This window comes from Varanus komodoensis, unplaced genomic scaffold (assembly GCF_004798865.1).
Source record: "Varanus komodoensis strain SLA01 unplaced genomic scaffold, ASM479886v1 scaffold32, whole genome shotgun sequence".
NCBI lineage: Eukaryota > Metazoa > Chordata > Lepidosauria > Squamata > Varanidae > Varanus > Varanus komodoensis.
Genome location: NW_025335798.1, coordinates 9,280,817 through 9,303,225, shown reverse-complemented (window position 1 = coordinate 9,303,225; position 22,409 = coordinate 9,280,817). Strand labels below are relative to the sequence as shown.

Here is a 22,409-nt window from a genome sequence, read left to right as displayed (position 1 = left end):
CTTGCACTTGATCTGTATGTCCATTCATATGCAATGCCATTTCCTTTCACTGTGTAACACCAGTGTTGATACTTAATCATGTGCATCCCCTTTGGACTGTGGCATATTTTGTCTTGAGTATGTGTGTGTTAATCCTGTGGGTGTTGCCATTCCTTCTACTTGCAGCCTCTCGACGTCATTCCAGGTCCACTAGTGCTCTCTCCACTGCTGATTCTGTTGGGCAGTCAGGTGAACAAGTGCTAACTGCATGAATCTGCTTCTTACTATTGTCTCTCTTTATCGCCATTTTAACGTTTGCTGTCACCAACTTCACTCAGCACTTAGCATGTGCTTCCCCACCTCCATAGGATTTGTTTGTTTGTTTATTTGTTTTGTTTCTTTGAACATGTTTTTGTCATGCTGAGTTTTGAATGGTTTTAATGGTTTCTTTGCTTTCATCATTTCTGGGAAAGAAAGTATGTTAAAATGGCTATATAGGGCATCATGATGTATCTTCTGTTAATTGTCAGGAACATTGTGCATGTAGTGGTAGGAGATGCTGGCCTTGCCCTGCACCCATGGAAAGCAGCCACAGCAGTGGTGCAGTGTCCGATAGTGCTGAGCATTTCTAATGATCAGTAAGTAGAAACATAGATCAGCACCAGCAAGGCTAAGAGTCAGCATTTAGCTGTACAGTTTGATTTCTCACTGTTTCTATTCATATGTAATACTAAACCATAGTTTGGCACTCTGTAAGTACAGAAGAAGCTGCATGTAGTGCCAGGCTCAAATATTTCCCTATTCCACATCTTGTGTAGGCAGGAGACCAAATAAATCTGGATTCAATATATTGAATATATTCAACGTATTCAATTTTTTGGCCCATTCCCATGTCACAATTATCATGTGTTAACCAACCGTTGTGCTTTAAAATAGCCCCATCTCGGTTCAACAAGACAGCCTCAACAATGTGTATATCATTTCTATTAAAGATATTTCCAAGCGATGTACAAAAACAAGTCTTATTTCAGAAGACTAAGACTACCTTCTTGGAATTGCCTGTTGGAGCAGTTATATTTTCAGTCAGTACTGAAAACCCAGAAGGATTGGCATGTGCCTAGTTTGTAGTGGTGTGAAGTTCCAGAGTGTGGGTGCTAAAGCACTAAAGTCCCTATTCGAAGCCATGATCGTTTAGACCTCTGAAATATTGGGTGCTACCAGGATGATACCTCCTGAGAGTGCAGCAAGTGGGCAAGCCACCGGAGATGGTTTAACTTGGGAGTCCTGCATTGAGCAGGGGGCTGGACCCTCTGGCCCCTTCCAACTCTACAATTCTATGTTTCTGTGAATTATTTTGGGCCTCCATTGATTAGATCTTTGGAAATAAGTACCAAAATCTTAAATTGAGCCCAACAGCTTATAGGCAGCCAGTGGTCTGCTGTCAGCATAGATATAATGTGCCATTGATAAGGCTTTCCCAATTTAGTTGACTTGTTTAGCAACTGAATTGCTTTAAAATAATGATTCCTTGTTTACATGAACTTGCAAGCTGGTATCATGCAAAGTGGTATGGAACTTTGCTTTATTCCTCCCTCCAACCATGTGGGAAGAATGCTAAACCATGGTTTGACATTGCATCCAAACCATTCCATTAGCGTGCAGAATGACAATGTCATTAATCATATTTTGAGTCCATATGCAAATCTTAAATCTCTTATTTATGAAGAGGGATAAACTGAGCCATTAATGCTATGGTCTAGTAGACTGGCACTAGCTTCTTAAGCAAGGCGAGTATTGAGCTATGTACGACATGATTTGTTTGAGCTTGTGCTATTCTTTTGAAGGCTCACAGATTTGATAGAATTGTGTCTCAAAAGAGACTAGCTTGGAATTGGAATATATAAATATTAAAAATGAGTTTTAGAAACAGGACTTAAATTGGTTTGCTTAATATAAGTGTAAATATTAAGAGCTAGTGTGGTGTAGTGGTTAGGAGCACAGGACTACAACTCAAGTGATCTGGGTTCTGGTTCCCACTCAGCCATGGAGCCAACTGGGTAGCTTTGGGCCAGTCACAGACTCTCAGCCCAGCCTACCTCACAGGGTTGTTGCTGTGGGAACAAGATTGAGATCTGGAGGAGGTGAATGATGTAAGCTACTTTGAGTCATTGTAAGAAAAGGACGATCTAAATTAATAAATAAGTTCCCATAATAAAGACTATTCATGACTAATATAGTATGTAGGATGTATGTGTATATTATAATGTTGCTACATTTAAATACAAGAGTTTAAAAACTATAATTTCCATGAAATAGGTACCAGATCTACCTATCCTCCAGTTTCTCTAATAGTTCTGAAAACAAATGTATGGGTGGCTTGGCACTGTCTGGACATCAGAACCAAGCCCACACGGTGATATTTTCTTTTTATTTCTATGATTGTAAAGGAGTTCACACTGAACGTAAGCGGAGATTCACATGGTTGTTGTGGACGTAGCTGTATTTGAAACTACAGAGCTTAATTCTGGGCATATTTGCAGCAGTTGTATCAGATTGCAGGATATCCTTTGCCTGCTAAATATCCTGATATCCAGTCAAAATGATCTTCCTCTGTCAGAGTTAGTTTGCGGTAGCAAACCATGCACATCACTGTTAAACTTGAAACCTAAAGCCAATGTTTTTACTGGTAAATTCCTGCAGCCAAAACCCACCCACTCGCTGCTTCCCTCATATACAAACACTCTCACACACATTCTGCCCAGTTCTCAGTTGCTGACCCAGGGGAGAATCTCTTTTTCTCCTCTCCCACTCTCTCCCCCATTTCTCTTCTCCTCACCTCCTTGATGTGTGGACTTGTCGTGGCAAGGCTTCACTGCCAAAAGGGCAACACAGTATAATATGGTGGGAAATATTTTCTGATGCACAGTTTAAACATGACACTGGCTGAGGAAAGGAACCCTCCTTACCTCTGTTTTAAATGGGGAGCTCTGTTCAAGTCCCTGACAGAGGCTTTATTTAGCTGAAAACGTCATAATCTCAAGACAGGCGCCAGCATGCAGAGAGCTTGATCCAGTATGGAGGCGTTTCACATATTCACTCACCTCATAGACTCTGCCCATACAGATGCATGCCAGACTTTATTTAATGTGGTTCAGTTCTGTTGCTTCTGCTGATTATTTTAGAGCATTACAACTTGATTTACTTTGCCATCCTGATTATGCACATCTTTTGGAAACTATCTTCCCTTTTCTAATGCAGTCTTAAGTTTGTTTGAAAACCCATGACAGCCAGAGCTCAGTTCTTCTGGTGAAAATTGCTGAGCATTTCACCTGGCATTTCTGGAGCTAGATTTTCACCCTTTGCTAACTCAAATACATGGTATTTTTGCTTTGAAGTAAATTCCCTAGTGGCATGCCTTTTTTTGAAGGGTAGCTTGTATTATACCGGCCACTTTTCAGTTGTTGAGAAATGCTGGTTAAATGATACAAATCTATTTAGCATTGTATTTGGCTTTCCACATTCTTTGCATTGCCATCTTCTTTCCAGATCTCTCTATCTGGAACAAGGGTTGGTGTTGCTTCAGAATCTAGGTGCATTAAAAAAGGGAATAGTAATCACATGTGTAATTTTTATTTCCCTTTAAATGACATCATTCAATTACTTTTGGGAGCAGCTTTTCATTGAAAATGTTTCATTTTCGCATGTAATGTATTTTCATTTTTAGAAAATGTGCTTGTTATAAATTTAAAATGTTTGATCTTGGAAATAAATTTGAAAAATGGAAAACTCCTTGGGTACTCTGCCCCTGTGCTTAAAAATAACTGGTTTTGCCCTGTATATTAACAATGATTTTTTCTCTTTTGTCATTCTTGATCTGATCTTGCTTCCCTTCAAGCAGCCTAAACAAACATACTGAAGCTGAATGCAATTTTATTTTATGAGTGAAGACTGGAAAGGCTTTAAAATCACAAATGATACTTCCCCAATGGACTTGTTCTATTTCTGTCTAGATTCCTTAGTCAACTGTTAAATTTTCCAATCTAATTTATCTTGTAAAAAGTTCCTACCTGTTAGTGCTGAAAGCACAAAGCTGCCTAAATGAGCATTTTTAAAAATTATTCCATTAAATATTTCCATGCAACCTAACTTTTTAATGTAAAGAGAGTTCAGCTGTCATATGATGGGAAAGAACAGCAAAATTGAATAGAAACAGCCCAGCAAAGGAGATCTGTGCAGGGTGCAGTTCCTGTTGCATGTATGTATGTTGATGAAATTCATGGCCTGTGTGAGTGGATATCTACTCACGCAGCATGAATTCCCTGCCTCCTCTTCCCACAGCCTGTCCCGTACTCGCAGTCTGCTCTGGAGGATCCCCAAGCTCTAAGTGTCCCCTCCCCATTGCACTGATGCAAATCATTCCTTTGGCAGGTGATGTCAGACACCACCGTAAACCCTCTTCTGCTTCACAGCACTGATTGAACACCACTGCACTGGCCACTGGTATCTGTTTCTGTGCACTGGATTGTTCATTGTCATTTGCCACTAGTCATGATGAGCAAATAATTGCCCATATCTAGAGCTGAATGGAAGCATATTCTTCTGCATGGTACTTGCCACCCCAACCATAGTCCGTCTTGTTTTCTTCTGTTAGGAGGTGAAAGACCAAGATGCCTATGCCATTTAAAATGTCCATCTTACTTTGCAGAAAGAAAGCGATATTCTTCCTTTCAAACACTTTTCAAGGACAACTCCATTTCAAGAGATAAGATTTAACAAATCTGCATTGACTTGCCAATACATTTAAGATGTGTTGAAAAATGCACACAGTGGGCCATGCCCAGCACTGCATCGCCAGCTATAAAATCATGTTGTGCTAGCTGAGACGATCCTAGTGTAACAGCAAAGCGCTTGCTGACACAAGAGGTTTCTTCAGAAAAGTGCTGTTGGCATTATGCTACAAGTAGTTCACGCTAGCACAGTGTAATTCCTGTTAGTGATAATGTCCTAGTGGATACAGCCCATCGTTCTGCAGCAGCAATGTGTGTGCACATCTTCATGGTTACCAGCGATCCTCATTATTTATGCTTCAGATGTAAGGCAATGAAACAGGCCAGAGAGGGACTGTCCGAAACATCCACACTCGTTAATACCAAACAGTGACTGGCTTAAGAGGAATATTATCACTCTTCTTACAGAGGCACTTTGTTTCCTCTTACAGAAAATCATGTGCATTTTATTAGTTTGATAATATATGCAGCTTTGTGAGCAACACCGCCAAAAAAATCCTAGCCCTTGAAAAAGGGTTGCCTTCAAAATGCATTGGGAACAAAGAATATAATATTTATTCTGTACGACTTTCTGCACTGATTTTATTGGACAGTGGCTAAAGCTCCTTGGTTCCTTTCCTTCTTTGTCTTGGATTGGGGTCTCGATTCCCCTGTAGATGTACTGACAAGCTGTACATAAATATTTTCAGCATAATTGGAGCCATTTAACACTAGAGACATTCAAGAAGAAACTGGGCATTCATCTGAGTGGGATGGTGTAAACTGGTGTCCCAATGGCCTTCTTGGCCCCTTCCAACACTACTATGATATGAGTCTATGATAAGACTGTTAACAAAAGTAAACACTGCAGGACTTAGAAAAGTTAACAAATTCATAACATTTTAGCAACAGTTCTTCATAGATACCCATTAAAAATTGTTGTGTAGCTTTCTCTTCATTGAAAATTGAAAGTAATATATTGAACCTATTTCATTAAAAAGACACCATAAAATTGATCAAAATGTCCTTTTTTTCATTATCAGCAGAAAAGCATAACAGTAATTCCCACAGCTAGAATTTTGGCTATATAAAGAATTGGTGTTTTGACTTCGTGTTGCAGTGATAAAGTTAGTCTCACAGTAACTAATAAAAATGTGTGATAATAATTAAAGCAGCAGTGACGACTCCTGGTCTTTGTTGGTGAATTCCTGACCAACAGCCTTATTACTATTCCAAGAGACTATGAACTCACATAATTATGCCTTTCAATGTTGTCTTTTGTGCAGACCGGTTCGGACTTGGCCAGCCAGGCAGGTTGCCTGCTTCAATGAATGCCATGCGAGTTCTTAGTACAAGCACAGATTTGGAGGCTGCTGTGGCAGATGCACTGGTAAGAGGGGAAACACAAAATGCTTCCAACACCAGAAAGGGACTTAAAGTTGCCTCCTGTACGTACATCCTCCTCTTGACTTAATCTGTGTCTCTGTGTGTGTGTGCGTGTGTGCGGGCGTGTGCACCCATGCGCACAAGACCCTGTCTAAATGTCTCTTTGAAAATTTGGAATGCATGCATAAGGATGGTTAATGCATTGTTGCACAGCAGAAGAGACAGGGCTGATACAGTTGTCAGTGGTGCCAAGAAGATTGCCTGGGGCATTTGTAATGACAAATGTATGTGAAGAATTACAAGGTTTGACAGTTCTACTGCCCCACTGATTTCAAAGAATCCTATTCTAATAAGTGTGTTTGGGTTAGCAGAACAGTCCTAACAATGTAACAATTAAATACCACTGTAGTTGTTTTGTTGCCACAATCTTTCCTGGGTTCTTGAAGAATATCTAGTCTGTATTTCTGTAATGGTGATGTATTTATGTGTGTGGGGGGGGGGGGGGAGAGAGAGAGAGAGAGAGTTTTTTCTTTGTCAGGGGTGCTATGTTTTTATTATATTGTCATCTTTGGAGAGTTCTGTTCCTTCTGTTGAAAGGTCTCCCAACTTTAATTGCTTTGTCCTTGTCCCAGGGAAGGTGGTGAAGGATGAGCTTAAGTGTCCTCAGAATGCCTTGTCAATGATTCAGCTGCTCTATTTGTGGTTTTAGACCTGTAAGGGTTTAGTTTCCAGTCTGGTAGGTTAGGGGTAGGCAGAAGGTATTTTTGACTCTACTGGTGAATCTCTGGCTGATTTGCAGTAGATCTCCATGAATTTTTGATTCCTAAGTGTGTAATAATAGAAGCAATAAAATTATTTTTCCTTCCTCCCATACCAAATTAAGAAAGCTTGGGGTTAACCAGGCATAGAGTTTTGTGAAGAAAGACTGTGAACTCTGTTCAGTTCTGGTACTCTGAACAAGGTCGAGTACCTAGAATATTTTAAGTCTGTTTGTCTTTTGCACCTGACTTTGGTTAGTAGAATTCAAAGTTCTAACAGCAGATTAAATAGAGCCTGCAAGTCTGAAGTTTGAACGCATTTGTGTAGGTGTTACCCAGAACGTTAATAAGATTTTCTTCTGCTTTTGAAATTGACTATCCTGAAAGATAATCCTTTCCAAATATTGCAGCAGTCGATGTTTACATTTGCTAGGTCTTCTTTATGTAGTTTATGACCTCATGAAAACAGGAAGGAAAAGGTACCCATTCAGCTAGGAACTGTATCACTTTCACCCATATGACAGTAGTCCTGACAATCATGGTGTCAGGGTTGTTTCTTGAAAGCTGTTTGTTGTCTTAGTGTTAGAGTTTAAACTCCTTGTAGCCAGAGGTCTGGAGTAACCATTTGAGAGGCTTTGAACATTATAAACAACTGGCAACAAGAAGATGCACTAGTGATTCGTGCTTCCTCTGTTAATGCTTCCCTGTGTAGCATATAAAGCTGTGACATGAAACTCTCCCCAGCAGATATTCTGTGAGCATGACATGCATTTAGAACTTTATGTGTTACACAGGAAGCACTTGAAGGCAGTACAAGTCCCATGTGTATCCTCTGTCACTACCTCATACCATCGGAAGCTGCCCTTTTGCCTTCCTGTTCAATGGAAGCTCATTTTGTTTTATTTATATTCTTAAAAATTTTAAACATCTTGGTCTGACAGGGCAAAATTTAAAAACCATGTAGAGTTGCTTAGGTAACAGGAGGCTTTTAGTTTGAAGGGAGGGGCTGGGAAATTTTCTTAACTATGTAAGAAAATCTTATTTGTGAAACAAAACATCTATTAATGAAAGCATTGTACACCGTTCTTCATTAAGAAGAAGAGAAAGATCACCAACAATGTATAATTGCAAATGTATAGTGAAGATCTAGTTAACACAACTTCCACCTATGTAGATTAGCCTTAGAGACTGCATAAGAAGACCTTGGGTTTGAGAGTGAAGAATGGGTAGCTGTTCATAGATTTTTACTTCAGTCCGTGACACTTTTGACCGTGACACTAAGCTGACCTTTTGAGCTTAGACAAGAGCTATTTTTCAGCAATCTTGCTTTTTAAAAAGCTGCTTCTATCATTTTTGTAATTCTTCTGGCTATAAAAATATGTTCTCAACTTCAACATCTAAAATTTCATAGATTCTCCTTCTCCTTTATGAAAGGAAAAGAAAAGTCTTTTCTTTTAGTTCCTTTTACTGCTGCTGCTCCCCTTTCACTCTTTATTATGGCTACACTGGAAAGAAGTCAAGCTCCAAGGCTCCAAACAAACACAGAGCAGTCCCTTTTACAAGGATGGTCAAAAGCCAAAGAGTGCGAGCGTGTTTACCTCCCTCATGGAGGTGCTGTTCCACTGCTGACACTAAACTTAATCATCCTTGAGATAACCAGAATGGGAAAACTTCAATCTAGCCATAAGGGAGATGGCTGGGTTTGAGGAAGTCGGGACACTTTGCACTTCAATGAACTAACAGTGCCATCTTCTGCTGAGATGATATGCAGCCCATGGTTAGAATTGATTTGGCCGTGGAAGTAGATGAAAGGGAACTGTGGGAACCTGACAACAGGCCTGTGAAACAAGTGAGAATTATTTGTGGTCCTTCCTTAAGGAGTCCTGCCAAAGTTGATGGGTTGCCATTTTAGAGAGTGGGGATCAGCAATTCCCTCTTGCCCTGCTACAGCTCCTGAATCTGGATGGGGTTATTATAAGCAATAAAGACTTAAATCAGACAGGCCATAGAACAGGTTCCATCTGAAGGAAAAGACAAAGTCCCTGCTTTCCCCTGGATGATGGGGTAGTTGACCCATTGTGGGATGCCTTCTGCGCCCCAGCCCAGAAGGAAACTTGCACACTCCTCCATGCCTTAAGACTCATAGTGAAAAGGTAGCAATGAGAGACCCAAAGTTGGTCCTAGACAACTACATCCATCAAAATATATTTTTTCCTGTTGACATCACCAATTTGAGGACTATCAGGGAAAAGGTTCTGTAGTCTCCAGTATACAAGTGCACCACAGCATCTGCACAAATACCGTTTGCTTTTACTGCAAAGTACTGATAGCTCAGGATGTGGGTGGTGCAGCAGGTTAAACTGTTGAGCCACTGGGCTGTTGATTGGAAGGTTGGCAGTTCGAATCCATGAAACAGGGTGAGAGCCTGCTGCTTTGTCCCAGCTCTTGCCTACCTAGCAATTTGAAAGCATACAAATGCAAGTTGATAAATAGGTTGCACATTGGTGGGAAAGGTAACAGCATTCTGTGCACGTTGGCATTTAGTCATGCTGGCCACGTGTCCACAGAAGCGTCTTCAGACAGCGCTGGCTCTTCGGCTTACAATCTCAGATGAGCACCGGCCCCAGTCACATGACTAGCATCTTTACCTTTACTTACTGATAACTCATCTGCTAGTTGGCAATACAAGCCCAGTCCACAAGGAACCATATATCCTTCAAAAGAGCAAGGTGAAGCCTTTCCACATTGAAGGTATGCAGAACAACAGCCCAATCATCAGAATGACTGAAGCACTGTCTGACGGATGTTTAGATCCTGCAGTAATGGATTCTCTAAAGTCTCAGAGCATGTGGTACTTTTCCCCGCCCCCCCCCCGCCCCCGATTCAGTCAGTTTCCATCTGACTGGAACCGAACAACAAGCCACGGGTTCTGGTGTGGCTTTGAAGGACCCTTGGCCAGGTTTGAATGGCACAGGAAGTGTCACACCACAGGGATAGTTAGATGAATCACGAAACCCACAACTGGTGCACATGGGGCAGGCAGCCTTGTTCGCAAAAGGGCACCCCCCCCCACTACCACCCCGAGAAACAAAGTTGCTCCAAAAAGGCTTTACCTTATGAAAAAAGATGTTGAACAAAACTCTGCAGGTCAGATCCTGTGTCCTCCTGGCACATACTGGTTTTCCTACCTGTAAAAAGAGCTATCTGATCACGGTTTAAGAGAGTATCTTTGTTCTCAATTGGCAAGCATAACATTGGTGTACAGAGAAAGCTCTGCTAATCTGAAGGTCACAGGAAAATCTGAATCTTAGACTTGGCAGACAACTAAGTAAGAGCTCTTGGAGACTGGGATGATCAACCTACAGGGACGAAAGAACTTGGTGGGAAAGGGTTTAGTTATATGTGGCTGGAGCATGCTCTGTTTTCCCAGTTTTTGATTCTGTGCCTGTGGGCCTCAAATGCCATCTTGAGGTGACACATAATCTCAGTCATTCAGATTGGAGGTCTTTTTCCTCCGATTTATATCACTGTTAGCATAACATTAGGCACAGTACTGTTTTCACCTTTCTTGGCTGAGAAGCAGGATTGAAATGCTTCCAGCTCAGTGATAGATCGATTGATTGCTCAGTCAATCGATACATAGAATCCTTATTCTCTCCAAAACAATTAGAGTTGTGCTAGAAAGATGAGAGCAAAAGAGCAATCAGTTTGGTGCCGCACTTTGAATCCATTTTAATTTTACATTGCTTGAAAAAAAAGACTGGCTGAATTTGTATTTTTAATTTGCTAAGACACATTTGCTTGTACATTTTTGTTGCAATAGCAATCCCTGCATAAGCTTCTGACATAATTCTCTATGCTTTCTCCCACCCTTCAATATTTTCCTGCATACAGCTCTTAGGAGACTCCAGGAGCAAGGTACTCGTGCTATCTTGACTTTTGTTTTCCTTTTTGGTTTACTTTAAATTTTTGCTTTCCCTGTTTCAACATACAGAGCTGTATTTATATGTTAGTGCCCAGGTCTGCAGAATTGAAATCTCAGAAGTGTAGCCTGTATCATTCACTTAATGGCTGATTTTTTGAACCAGTCAAACAGTGGAGCCAAGAAATCAACCAACCAATGAACTATGTTGAACAACTCTACAACATGGAATTTGTGGTGAATTATATCAAGGAAAAAGGGAGTAAAGAATGGAAAAATGTAGACATTGGCTCTCAATGGCTAGTACATTACATAGTCAAGAAATGTTAGCTATAGACAAGGGTTAGAGTATCCTAGAGTATCAAATTCTATGCCCTCAACATTTGAAGCCTTGACAGCTTCTAAGCTATATTCTCCTACCCATTTCCAAGCTTTTATTTTCTAAAATGAGGAGTAAAAAGGTTTTTTTAAGGAATCAGATAATAGCAGATGCCAGATATTACTGTATTGTAGTTATTTTGCAAGTATGTGAAAAAAGATCTAGCCCTGAATATAGTTGTAAAGCACAATTGGCTGTTCCTAAGAGTCTTTTAAAATAGCTGTGCATATTTTATGAGGTTAAAATTTAGTGCATAACATGGCATTCTTCTGAATGAACTGTCATTGATCTAAGACTTGCATTACAAAGTAGCCCAAAGGAATGTGGTTTCAAGTAAGAAAGCAAAATGCTTAAATAAAAACAGATTTTCAAACCAGCCTAAAAATATCACATACGAGGGACTGCCTCTAATCTTTCATAAATGTTCACAATTTCATCTCTTATTACATGGTCACCCTGCCAACTCTCATCCCTCCTCCTGATTATTGGAGGCCTTAAGGCTTTGTCGGGGTCATCAGATTTCCCTGCGCCTTGGTCATTTGTTCCTGAGGTTTGAGCTTCATTTCAGAAGGATCTCTACTGGGAGGTGAACACATCCTTCTCCAATTCACACCTAGATTAACTCACATTGTGTATAATCTCAGCATTTTGCATAGCCAAATTATCATTTTTGCAGACCTATGTTTCAAGGAAATTGCCTCCAGTGAAAAGAATTTGTTCTTTCATGAGGATTCGTCTGTTGTATCTGTTCATATATTTTGTTGTTTGGCTATTCCTCACTGACTCTCGATGCGGTTTAGTTGCAATGCCGTTATGCCATAATTCCCAAACTTCTTCTCTACTGTACTATTTCCAGTTTTTGCTCTCAAGTAATCATGCTAGGCCTACTAAGTCTTGGGTTTATTCCCCCTCCACCACCACCCAGAAAAAGCCGGTGAGGCGACGGTATGAGCCATATGGGATGTATTCTGACGATGATGCAAACAGTGACGCCTCGAGTGCTTGCTCCGAGCGTTCCTATGGCTCCCGCAACGGAGGCATCCCACACTACCTGCGGCAGACGGAGGATGTGGCTGAGGTCTTAAACCACTGTGCTAGTTCCAACTGGTCTGAAAGGAAGGAAGGGCTAATAGGCCTGCAGAACCTGCTGAAGAGCCAGAGGACACTGAGGTGAGCGGGTTCATAAATTCTAAGAAGTACCCTTATTTTTTTAATCCAGGCAATAATGCATACCTGCTTTCTCTGAAATACCAGATGCTGCTGCTGCTAGATATGTGAAAGATGTGTAGGAGGCCTGAGCTGCTTTGAAGATACTTGATAGATAAGCATCCACATCCCCCACCTTGTTGTTATCGCATATGGCAGTAAACAGGGAGATTCAGAACTACAGAAGATGCCCATACAATACGTGCCACAAAACTGATAAGCCAGTAGTAACACTGGATGTAAATAATTAAGGACACAAACAAGTACATAAGGAAAAAAGTAAGCAGGACCATATCCCACTGCAGAAAAGTGTTTAAGAATACTAAACATGAAAATGGGCCACTGGCCAGTTGGAAAACCACCTGGACTGGAGCCTTCCATTCGGTAGCTCCTTCTTGTGGAATTCTCTCCCTCTGGGTGTCAGGCAGGTCACTGGTCTGACACTACTTAGTTTCTATTTTATTTTTATTTCGACAACCCTTCCCCAATTGATCAGCCACCAATTTTATTGCAACTCTGTTATTTTTATATTGCATTATATTCCTTTTACTTGTGCACCCCTCCAGAATCTCTTTAGATGTGAAGTGGTATATGAATGTTGTCAATAAAATAAAAATGGGAAGAGACAAGAAAAGGAAGGTGGGTAGCATTTTGGGACTGCGGGGAGGGTTGCCAATAAATGGATTCTTGGGAGATAAATCTGCTTAGGGCAATTTTGGTGTGCATCAAAGCCATGAACTGATGTAAAGGAGGAAGACTTGAGAAAGATATGTTTATAGTAGAGGGAAGGATAAGCCAGAGTAAGGTAAAATGTGCAGAACAGGAGACCTGGTAGCCAGGGATTTTAGGGGTTCATTCCTTGGTGAAAGCCTGAATTTGCAACTTACCAGGAAGGGATGCTGCAGTTGGACAGAAAAAGGAGCACTTGTCCACTGCTACATTGTTCTTGTAAAGCCAGAAGATATGATTGAAGGAAGTGGGAATAGTAAGAGGAATATATCTGTGATCACAGAAAAGATAGTAGTATGTGTTCACTTCCCTGAAGTCTCATCAGATCCTTGGTTACAGTATTAAAAGGATTTAGCGGTACCATCTGGGGAAAAGACGATGATATTTTTTTCCTTTCCAACTCAAAGGAGGATGGCTGCGTACATTTAAATAGAATATATACCTTGCCAGATTATTATTTAGAGGGGCATGCCAAGGGCCTTTTCAACTTTTATCAAATGATATCATGGAAACGGCAGAAAGTAAGAGCTTTGGCAGAGGCAATGGAAAACACCCTACACAGAAAGTGTTGCGAGCATGACAAGGTCAACCTGCAGTTTCTGAAATGAAGTCTTCTCACAGGACTGGAAGCAGTCCATACTGCTGTTTCTGAAATAGTGGTGAGGTTGTGGGCTCAAACTGTATTTGATGGGACTATAAGTCTTGTGACTGGGCCACAAAGGGTTGCCTTTTCATGGTTTCAAGAGATCCAGTGTCGGCTTTCTTTTGTTTTGTGTTTCAGTCGAGTTGAGCTGAAAAGGTTGTGTGAAATCTTCACACGCATGTTTGCTGACCCACACAGCAAGGTAAAATATTTTTTCTGATAAACCTGAATAATTTGTGGGTATGCCTATATTCTTAAGCATTTAATTACATGGTACATGGACATTATCAAAACTTCAGTCTTCTTAATCCCTTGATGGCTGTATTATGTTTCAAGATAGATTTGACTTCTGGTGTAAAGTTCTTTGGGCTTCCTACTGAAGGAAGTTAGGGTATAAATGAATTACTCCACTGCAGTCAGGAGCAAAATATTTTAGCATTTGTTCTAAATCAGAGGTCCTCAAACTTTTTTACAGGGGGCCAGTTGACAGGGGTCAGCAGTGGGTGCAGGCTGCCAAGGCAGTGCCGGTAGGGGGGGGCACAGGCTGGTGTGGGGGCGGGACAAGCACGCACACATGCACGCGCAAGCGAGGCAAGGTGGGGATGGAGGGGGGTACCTGGGGCGAGGCACCGGCTTGCTCACGAGGAGATCGTTTTCTCATCGACCTCATTGTGAGCAAGCTGCTCACCTGCACGCATGCCCAGTGAGTGTAAAACCTGTGGAGCAGGCCTGTTTAATGGGCATGGCGGGCCGGATCTGGCCCGTGGGCCTTAGTTTGAGGACCCATGTTCTAAATAGTAGCTTGAGGATTGTTATCTGTCCATGGTAAATACTTGGAGTCTTTTTTTTACTTTCCATAAGTGAACAAGTAATGCATAATCTAGAAGAGAACATATCCTAGGATAGGTTGTTTCAAAAGATGCTCTTCTATCAAATTCTAAATACTTGTCATCCTTTGTTAAGAAAAGTATTATGTCATAAAGTCGTCTTGTACTTTCCGTGATTTTTTTTATTTTTCTGGGTGCAAGGGGAAACTGCCCCAGAGCAGTTTGATTACATTTTGTATATCTGTGTACTAACGAATGGTTTGTTTTGTTGCATGGCCTGTTTTGCGGTGGAATTCACAACAGAGAGTAAGTGTATTCTCCTTCCTCCCTCACCCCCACCTCCCAATCTCACCTCTTTTATATACTTCAATATGGCACAACCTGGAATTTACATTACCCTCTATTTAAAATAGATTTAGCTCATTTTTAAATATTGTTTTTGTTTCTTAAAGCTTGATTTGTCCCTTGATTTCTATATCACTTACAGGTTTTCAGCATGTTTCTTGAAACCCTGGTTGACTTCATCATTATTCACAAGGATGATTTACAGGATTGGCTCTTTGTCCTCCTAACACAACTACTCAAGAAGATGGGTGCTGACTTGCTAGGATCAGTGCAAGCAAAAGTGCAGAAAGCTCTGGATGTAACAAGGTAGTGTGTCTGCAGATAGCAATGGGTGACTTCTGAACTTCCCTGTCATGCAATTTCCTTTCTTCTCAATGAGTATTTATTTAGACATATTGGTCCAGTTTGGATGGACCACCTATCTACCCTCCAAAGAGGTTGGATTGCTACTCTCATTAGCTATGCTACTTGGGATGAAAGGAGTTGTAGTCTGGAATGCACCAGGATGGGGAAAACTGTGCTAAAACATAGTTTAACATTACAGGAATGAGTCTGCAGGAGCTTGGGGCACAATTACTGCCCACTTTCCTCTCTTCTGACACTCATGTATGGACAAGATTGGAAGAATCGGCATCCTGATTTAATGTAACCACTGTTTGGTGTTGCATCTGAACCAGTGCAAACTGTAAATATTAATTTTTTCTGACAGAACCCAAACTTGTTTTCTGATTTTAGAAATCAGAAGTAGACCTGAGAACAGAGGCTTCCAAACTTTTTCCTCACAGCACTGCTGGTGGAGGAGGGAAAGCCTGCAGGCAAGGGTTGAGTGAGCCCATTCCAACAACAGTAAGCTGTGGTTTAGTGTTATGTCCAAACTAGGCTATTATAACACATGACATATTTCATGAGATAACCGATTTACTTTCTCTTAATATCTATGACAGTTATCACTTATACTGATGAAATGTGAACAGAGCCTTGAAGTATGATGTATCCAAAGAGCAGTGTCTGATGATCCCAACAGTTAATATAAAATAGTGGGCAGAATTCAGCAGAGTGCTTAATCCTCCCCCAAGCTGTGTGTACCACTGATTCAGTTACATGAGCAAGACGAACCATTTGTTCAGTAGACATTTAACACTTCCCAGGAAAAGCCACAGAATGAGCAGAGATGCCTTCATTTCAATTTGGAAAGGTCTGTGGAGATCCTTTATGTAAGCCCCACAAATCTGCCTCACTGCAGAAACAAGCATTTTTTCTTGCTTATATTTATCCCCAAATATTAGATCTTTATTCCACAAGCAGTGGATGTCACTTGCAGATGAGAATTGGCAGTGTATAAGAGAATTGGAAGAGGCATAAGCACACCATTGTTTTCTTCTCCTGGTATCTGATTTTTTAATCTTAACTGTTAGGAACAACTTCTCTTTGGATAAAGTCTGTTATGAGGTTTCACCTTTTTTCAGCAGCCAATAGTTTAAATTCTGTGCTTAGAGTACATAAGCTGGCAAACCTGATTCATTAGACATTATTCTGATTGAGCTCTCTCTCTCTCTCTTTGCAAAGGGCTTAAAGGAAAGCCCTGTTCAGATAGACAATGGTTGCATGTAGCAATGCTCAAGAGACAGTGGGCAGCATTTGTCTGTGTGGGTTTCTGTATTTTGTTCTGTCTTCTAATATGTGACTAGCAGCTGCTGCATATTTCACTTTGACTATGCTAGACAAGTTCTAGCAGGGTTGTTGATAAACACTGCATCCATATTTCAGATTGTGCATAAATCTTGTAACTAGTAACAGCATTTGTCATCCTTTTCTTGTCTTTCCACTCCAGGGATTCTTTTCCATTTGATCAGCAATTTAATATTTTGGTGAGGTTTATTGTAGATCAAACCCAAACACCAAATCTTAAAGTAAGTAAAGGCTTTGCAGTTCCAGTGGGAAATTATTGTGGAGAAATGTAAAGCATAAAATTTGTCTGCGTAAAAATGGAGAGGATGATCTTTCATCCAGGGGTTATATTTTAAGAGTTTTCAGATCACCGAGAGAGGGCTTTTCTAATCTAAAAGTTGATGGGGTTGAGCAGGGAAGGATTTTGAGCTTTCTGCGTTTGTGATATTATCAGTTACTCACAGAAATATTTTACTCACTTCAGGTAAAAGTGGCAATCCTGAAGTACATTGAATCATTGGCCAGACAGATGGACCCAACTGATTTTATCAACTCCAGTGAGGCAAAACTTGCAGTTTCGAGGATTATTACTTGGACAACAGAACCAAAGAGCTCAGATGTGAGAAAGGTGAGTTGATGAAAGGGGATCGCTGGCAGAACTCTGTCAGTTCACATTAAACTATTTGAACCATTGTGAAATTGAAAAGAGAAGTCTGTTGGGTGTGATCCAATAGACTGTATAGAAGTGGCCATGGGCAGAAGGCACGTTCTATCTGTGGAAGCTTTCTGATCTAGCAAAGTTTTTCTACTGGTGGAAAGGAACCAGTTTTCATTAATCCATCCCCTTCATCTCCAGGCCATTATGCCTGCCAAACATCTGCTCTGTAGAGCTAAGGGACCCTTTGCAGTAGTGCAGGGCAGTCCCCTGTCTCTGCCCACAAGGGAGGGTTTTTATTTATTTTTTTATTTGAAGCATTTCTGCACCATCCTGAATCATTGATTCCAGAACAGTTGTTCAAATTAAAACAAACTGAATACAATAAGCATTAAAAAACCAAACAGCATAGAAACAATGGTACAGCAGTAAGAAGGACTCCTTACAAAATTACTGGATGCTTAAAAGGTCTGGAAAAATAAGAAAGTCTTTGCCTGGCTTCTAAAAGATAACAATTTCTGGCCAGCAAGCTTCTCTGTGGAAGGAATTCTGGAGATGGGATTCCACAGCTGAAAAGTCCTCTGACAACCCTTCATCAGCACACCATCTTTATACATATATTTGCTTGGTTAATCGAGATACAATATTTAGTTTCTTATGCATGATAAGGATGGAAATGGTTTGCAAGAAACTCATGACCTTTCTTCCAATGTATACTGCAGTACAATTTTTACTGCATCTGTGAAGGAAGATGTGCTTCCCCTCTCTGCTTTGGTATTTTTGTGCAAGATAGCAAGTTTTTCCATGTATTTTTTCAGCTTCATCAGTCCTGATGCCTTCTTGAAGTTTTGAATTACAGCCTCCAGCATCCCTGGCCTTTTCGCAGGTTGGCTGGGGCTTATGGTTTAGGAAGTCCAATCATCTGGAGAGCACCATGTCAGGGCAGGCTTCAGTTGACCCTGAGCCTCTTAGCTCATTCTTGAACAGACTTGTACAGCAAGACAGTGTATAGTAAGGCTTGCGTATGTGCTTGAGAGAGGGGCTTTTAAAAGGACAGCTAGTACCCAACTAACTACATCTATACCAACAAAAATGGATATTTGCAAGGACATGGCATGTATTTTCATGGAACAAAAACTGTTTCCTATAATGATGCAGATACATAAACATTTCTTCTGATTTATGGATCTCTTTGTGATAGGAAAGATACATATAGTGAATTATGAATTTGTTTCCTTGCCAACGAAATGATACTATAAAATTCATGTTAGCTAGTTCTGGGAAGTTCCCAGTTCAGCCATTAGGTGCCATCATTGTTATGCGCAAGCCAAAAAAAGGTAATTTCTGGTGAACTGTTGTGACAGCAAGGTTCAGATAGGGGGAAAAAATACAGTCTAGGAATGCTGGAGAAGACAAGACAGGTGATACATGAGCCTGCAGAAACTGGAGAGAGGGAGGCAGTCAGAAAAAATAAGCACAATGGAAAAATAACTGTTTGAACAGAGATGTTGTTCAAGAGACAAAATATACATTTGCATGGAAAGGAAAAGTTTTCAGAACTGTATAGTCTTCATCATGGAACAGCATCCATTATGGTATCACTCACAATCCTTACCGGGGTCAGCACTGTTGACAATGAAAATGATCAGGGAGAGAAGGTATTTGCAAAGCTTTGGGTGTTGTTGATTGTTTTACTTTAGCAAGAGCATACATTGTCGCTTTGCAAAAGTATGCGTGTGTGGAGGGCATGGGCAGTACTCAAGGGGATCCCTCCACTTCAGCTGCTTTCTTTACACTTGTGGAGCAGAGCTTTTGTGCTTCTAAAAATAACTCTGAAAATGAGTTGGAAACACTTGTTTCCAGATCAGGACAGGTCAGCAGAACTCCCTTCTGTGAACTCTGCTGACATGCCCCATTTCAGAAATGAGTGTTTCCATTCTCTGGACACTATTTTTAGAAGCACAAAAACCCTGTTGTGCAAACTTCCTCACGTACATGGCCATGGAAGGATATAACCCCTTGGATGGCAAGAAGTTACTCCAAGTAGTAGAACTTGGTATCAACTGATGAAATCAATTATTATGTACCATGTGGACTAAAATATAAATAGTACTTCACATCAGCTTATAGAACTGATGGCTATAAGATGTTGTGAGACCACTAACAAAGAGGATAGGTAGAAACAGGTATTCTACCTGCAGGCAAGCCTTGTTTGCCCCATCACAATCTTGCAGCACTCAGTCTAAGCATTTGCAGGAGTGATGCATGGGAAGGAGGGGCTAGGACTTTCCTCGTCACACTGATTCTCTCTCCAACTTCAGAAGAGCAAGGAGTGTGGAGAAAGTTGCCAGCTTGTGGGGAGGGAACTCTTCTTCCAACTCCAGAGGCTGGAAGAAGGCCTTATCTTGGCCTTATCACAGCCACTTTGGACAAGGCCCTTGGCTAGCAAGAGCCTGCTTTCATCAACACTCTCATTGATATTTTAAAGTACTTGTTTTAATGGGTTTGGAATGCAATGCTATTAAATTAGTCTTGTTTCCAAGACAGTGGTAATCATTTTATTTGTTTGTATGTTTTGAATGAGGAAAGCTATTTTGGCTAGTTCATGTGCTTTGATTTTTACAAATAGAATGAGTATTGTTTGGCAGGAGATTCCAGACAGAGAAATGAAATTGAACACATAGTGCATATAACTTATGTCATTGCCTGCCACAAGATAAGTTGGTGGTCAGTAGACAAGATGTCTTTAAAAAATCAGACCACACCAGCTATTAGCCAGTTCACCTGATTCCAGGTCCACATTCAGAGGAAGTATACCTCTGCATACCTGTTGCTGGAAGCAACAAGTGAAAGAAGGCTTTTACCGCTTGCTTGGCTAGAACTGTACAGCCACTGAGAAACAGAAAGTCAACAAGATGAATCCTTAGACTGATTTAGAACAGGGAATCAAGAGCCTATTTATTTATTCATTATATTCCACCTTTTTCCCTTTCAAGGAACTAAAAGCAGCTTACCTTATTTCCTCTCAACAACCTGTGAAGGAGTTTGGTCTGAGAGTGGGTTACTGGCCCAAAGTCACCCAGTGAGCTTTGTTGCTGAATGGGGATTAGAACCTGGATCTCTCAGATCCCGGTCCAGCTTCTAAGCACCACATTGCACTGTCTTTTGTGGAACAGTGTTTGTCTGTAGGGCAAGTCTGGAAATCCAGATAACTCTGGAATCCAGACATGTAGGTGTGGACGAAAATGTTTGAGAGGGACAATCAAGCCTGCTAGCATTGCTACAGTAAAAGGCTGGCTAATCAGCTCTCAGCTAGGTTGCTTTGCTGCTGCTTGGCTGCCTCTGGCTGCGATCCTGTGCACATTTGCCTGGGAGAAGGCCCCACTGGAAACAACTGGGACTTACTTCTGAGTAGATATGCATAGGATTGTATTGTTAGTAGTTCTTACAATCTGCATTAACATGATTCTTGCCTAATGCTCTCAAGCGTTCAGTACCCATTTACTTGGGTGTCCGGAAGAAAACAACTCCTGGCCAAAGTGCTTTGAGGGATGCAGTGCAACTCTCCTGTACTTTCTTTTGCCAGTAAGGAGGAAAAAGGCAACTAATATTTAGCAATGGCTATTACAGGGGTGAATTAACATCTGCAAATTATTTTATGCTTGGTGAATGCTGCAAGAGTAAAAGAAGAAAGTGCATAAAATTAAGTAGCACTGAAATAATAGTGAAGTTTCCAGGAATACTGAGAGGAGGAGATCGTTGATTTGATCTGCCTTCTTAATTTTTTTTGACATTGGTTTCAAATCAGAGAAGCATCCCTCCCCGGTGCTCATGCAAAACTGCTTCCACATCACCCGCAAAGGCACCATCCACCTGCCTCCTTTGCAAATGCAGCTCTAATTGCTTTTAGCGATTGGTCTAAAATACAAAACTGCATTTAGATATCAGTCGCTGGACATCTTGTGCTTGCTTCTACTAAATGATGTTCCCTTTCCTATTTGTTGAACTCAGACCATGCATAGTTGGGTAGGTGAGGATATGCCAGCTAGATCAACAGCAGCCTCATCAGGTCCTGGTGAAGGAAACTTGGAAGAGAAGTGTAAACAGGTAGACAAAAAGTAGTGTGCACTAATCATAAGATGTTACTTTCTGTTTGCAGTCTAGAGCTCTAATCTAGTCTAGATCTGTGGAAAGAGATTGACTGGGGGCCTGAACAAATTCCGTGGAGACTGTGTGTGCAATAACTTAATGTACGTTTGTTTTTGCCATAGAGTTTGACTTAGTGTAACTGAGATCTTTATTGTCTAAAGAGAGTCTGCAACCAGTTGCAATGCTTGATGAGTTTCCATCACAGGGTGGTGTCGAAAATGACAAAGGATCCCAATCCAGAGTGTGCCTGCTTGTACATCCATGTTCAGCATGTATGCCCTTTGGATGTTAGCCCAACACAATTCCTCCTTATTAGAGGGCACAAAGACAAAGGATACCTGTGTAGAATTATACGGAAGGGTCACTTGGGTTGTACCAAAGGGCTTATGCTCTTCCTCAAAAGGGCATCTGCAGTCAGTCCCTTTGTTTGAGACCATTTTGGATTCTAGTATATGCCAGTGGTCTATTCCCAGGGCTAACATGGCTTGTTCCAGAACCACCAAGGCAGCTGAAAAGCAAAGGAGCACTGGACCCACTGTGTCCTGCATTGCCTGATTTAGGAACAGAAGTTCTTCATGCCCGCTGCGTATCACACATAGGGGCTCCGTTCCTGCATGGAACCTGTTGTCGGGAAGCTGAAGTGTTAGTTTGGGCAGGGGCCCCTCTCCTTGCTGTTCCCTGCACCCATGGGAGGGCTCCCACCCATTCCCTCAGTTCCTTTTCGACCGCCTCCATGCCTAGATTGGGAAGTGCTTCTCCCCTCAACTTGTATTTTTTTCAGCCGCTCTTACCTTTTTCTTTGTACCACTTTCCACTCCTTGGCTCTATACTCAGCTGCCTTCTCTCCATTAACTTTATTTTCACTCTTCACATGTAAAAAAGGGAAAAAAACCCCTCCTTTCCTATCTGTTCTTTCTCTGATCTTTTGCATCCTTCCACCAGTCCTTCATTCTCTGCTCTCTGGTCATCTACTGCAATGGCATCAAAGGCACCTTTT

General features: G+C 41.1%; 1 protein-coding gene across 9 annotated transcripts in view; it reads left to right on the top strand.

Moving 5' to 3' along the window:
• CLASP1 (cytoplasmic linker associated protein 1) overlaps nucleotides 1-22,409 on the top strand; it is a 222,703-nt gene that overhangs the window by 155,820 nt on the left and 44,474 nt on the right. For 3 of the 9 annotated variants that reach the window (XM_044438058.1, XM_044438060.1, XM_044438057.1), the window contains 9 exons: nucleotides 6,032-6,135; nucleotides 10,784-10,807; nucleotides 12,116-12,360; nucleotides 13,907-13,970; nucleotides 14,899-14,901; nucleotides 15,083-15,246; nucleotides 16,772-16,850; nucleotides 17,093-17,236; nucleotides 21,275-21,370. In XM_044438058.1, coding sequence (XP_044293993.1) covers nucleotides 6,032-6,135; nucleotides 10,784-10,807; nucleotides 12,116-12,360; nucleotides 13,907-13,970; nucleotides 14,899-14,901; nucleotides 15,083-15,246; nucleotides 16,772-16,850; nucleotides 17,093-17,236; nucleotides 21,275-21,370 — 923 coding nt within the window. Of the gene's footprint in view, nucleotides 1-165; nucleotides 229-6,031; nucleotides 6,136-10,783; nucleotides 10,808-12,115; nucleotides 12,361-13,906; nucleotides 13,971-14,898; nucleotides 14,902-15,082; nucleotides 15,247-16,771; nucleotides 16,851-17,092; nucleotides 17,237-21,274; nucleotides 21,371-22,409 lie in introns of all 9 variants that reach the window. The other 6 variants (XM_044438064.1, XM_044438061.1, XM_044438065.1 and 3 more) reach the window with 4 other exon arrangements.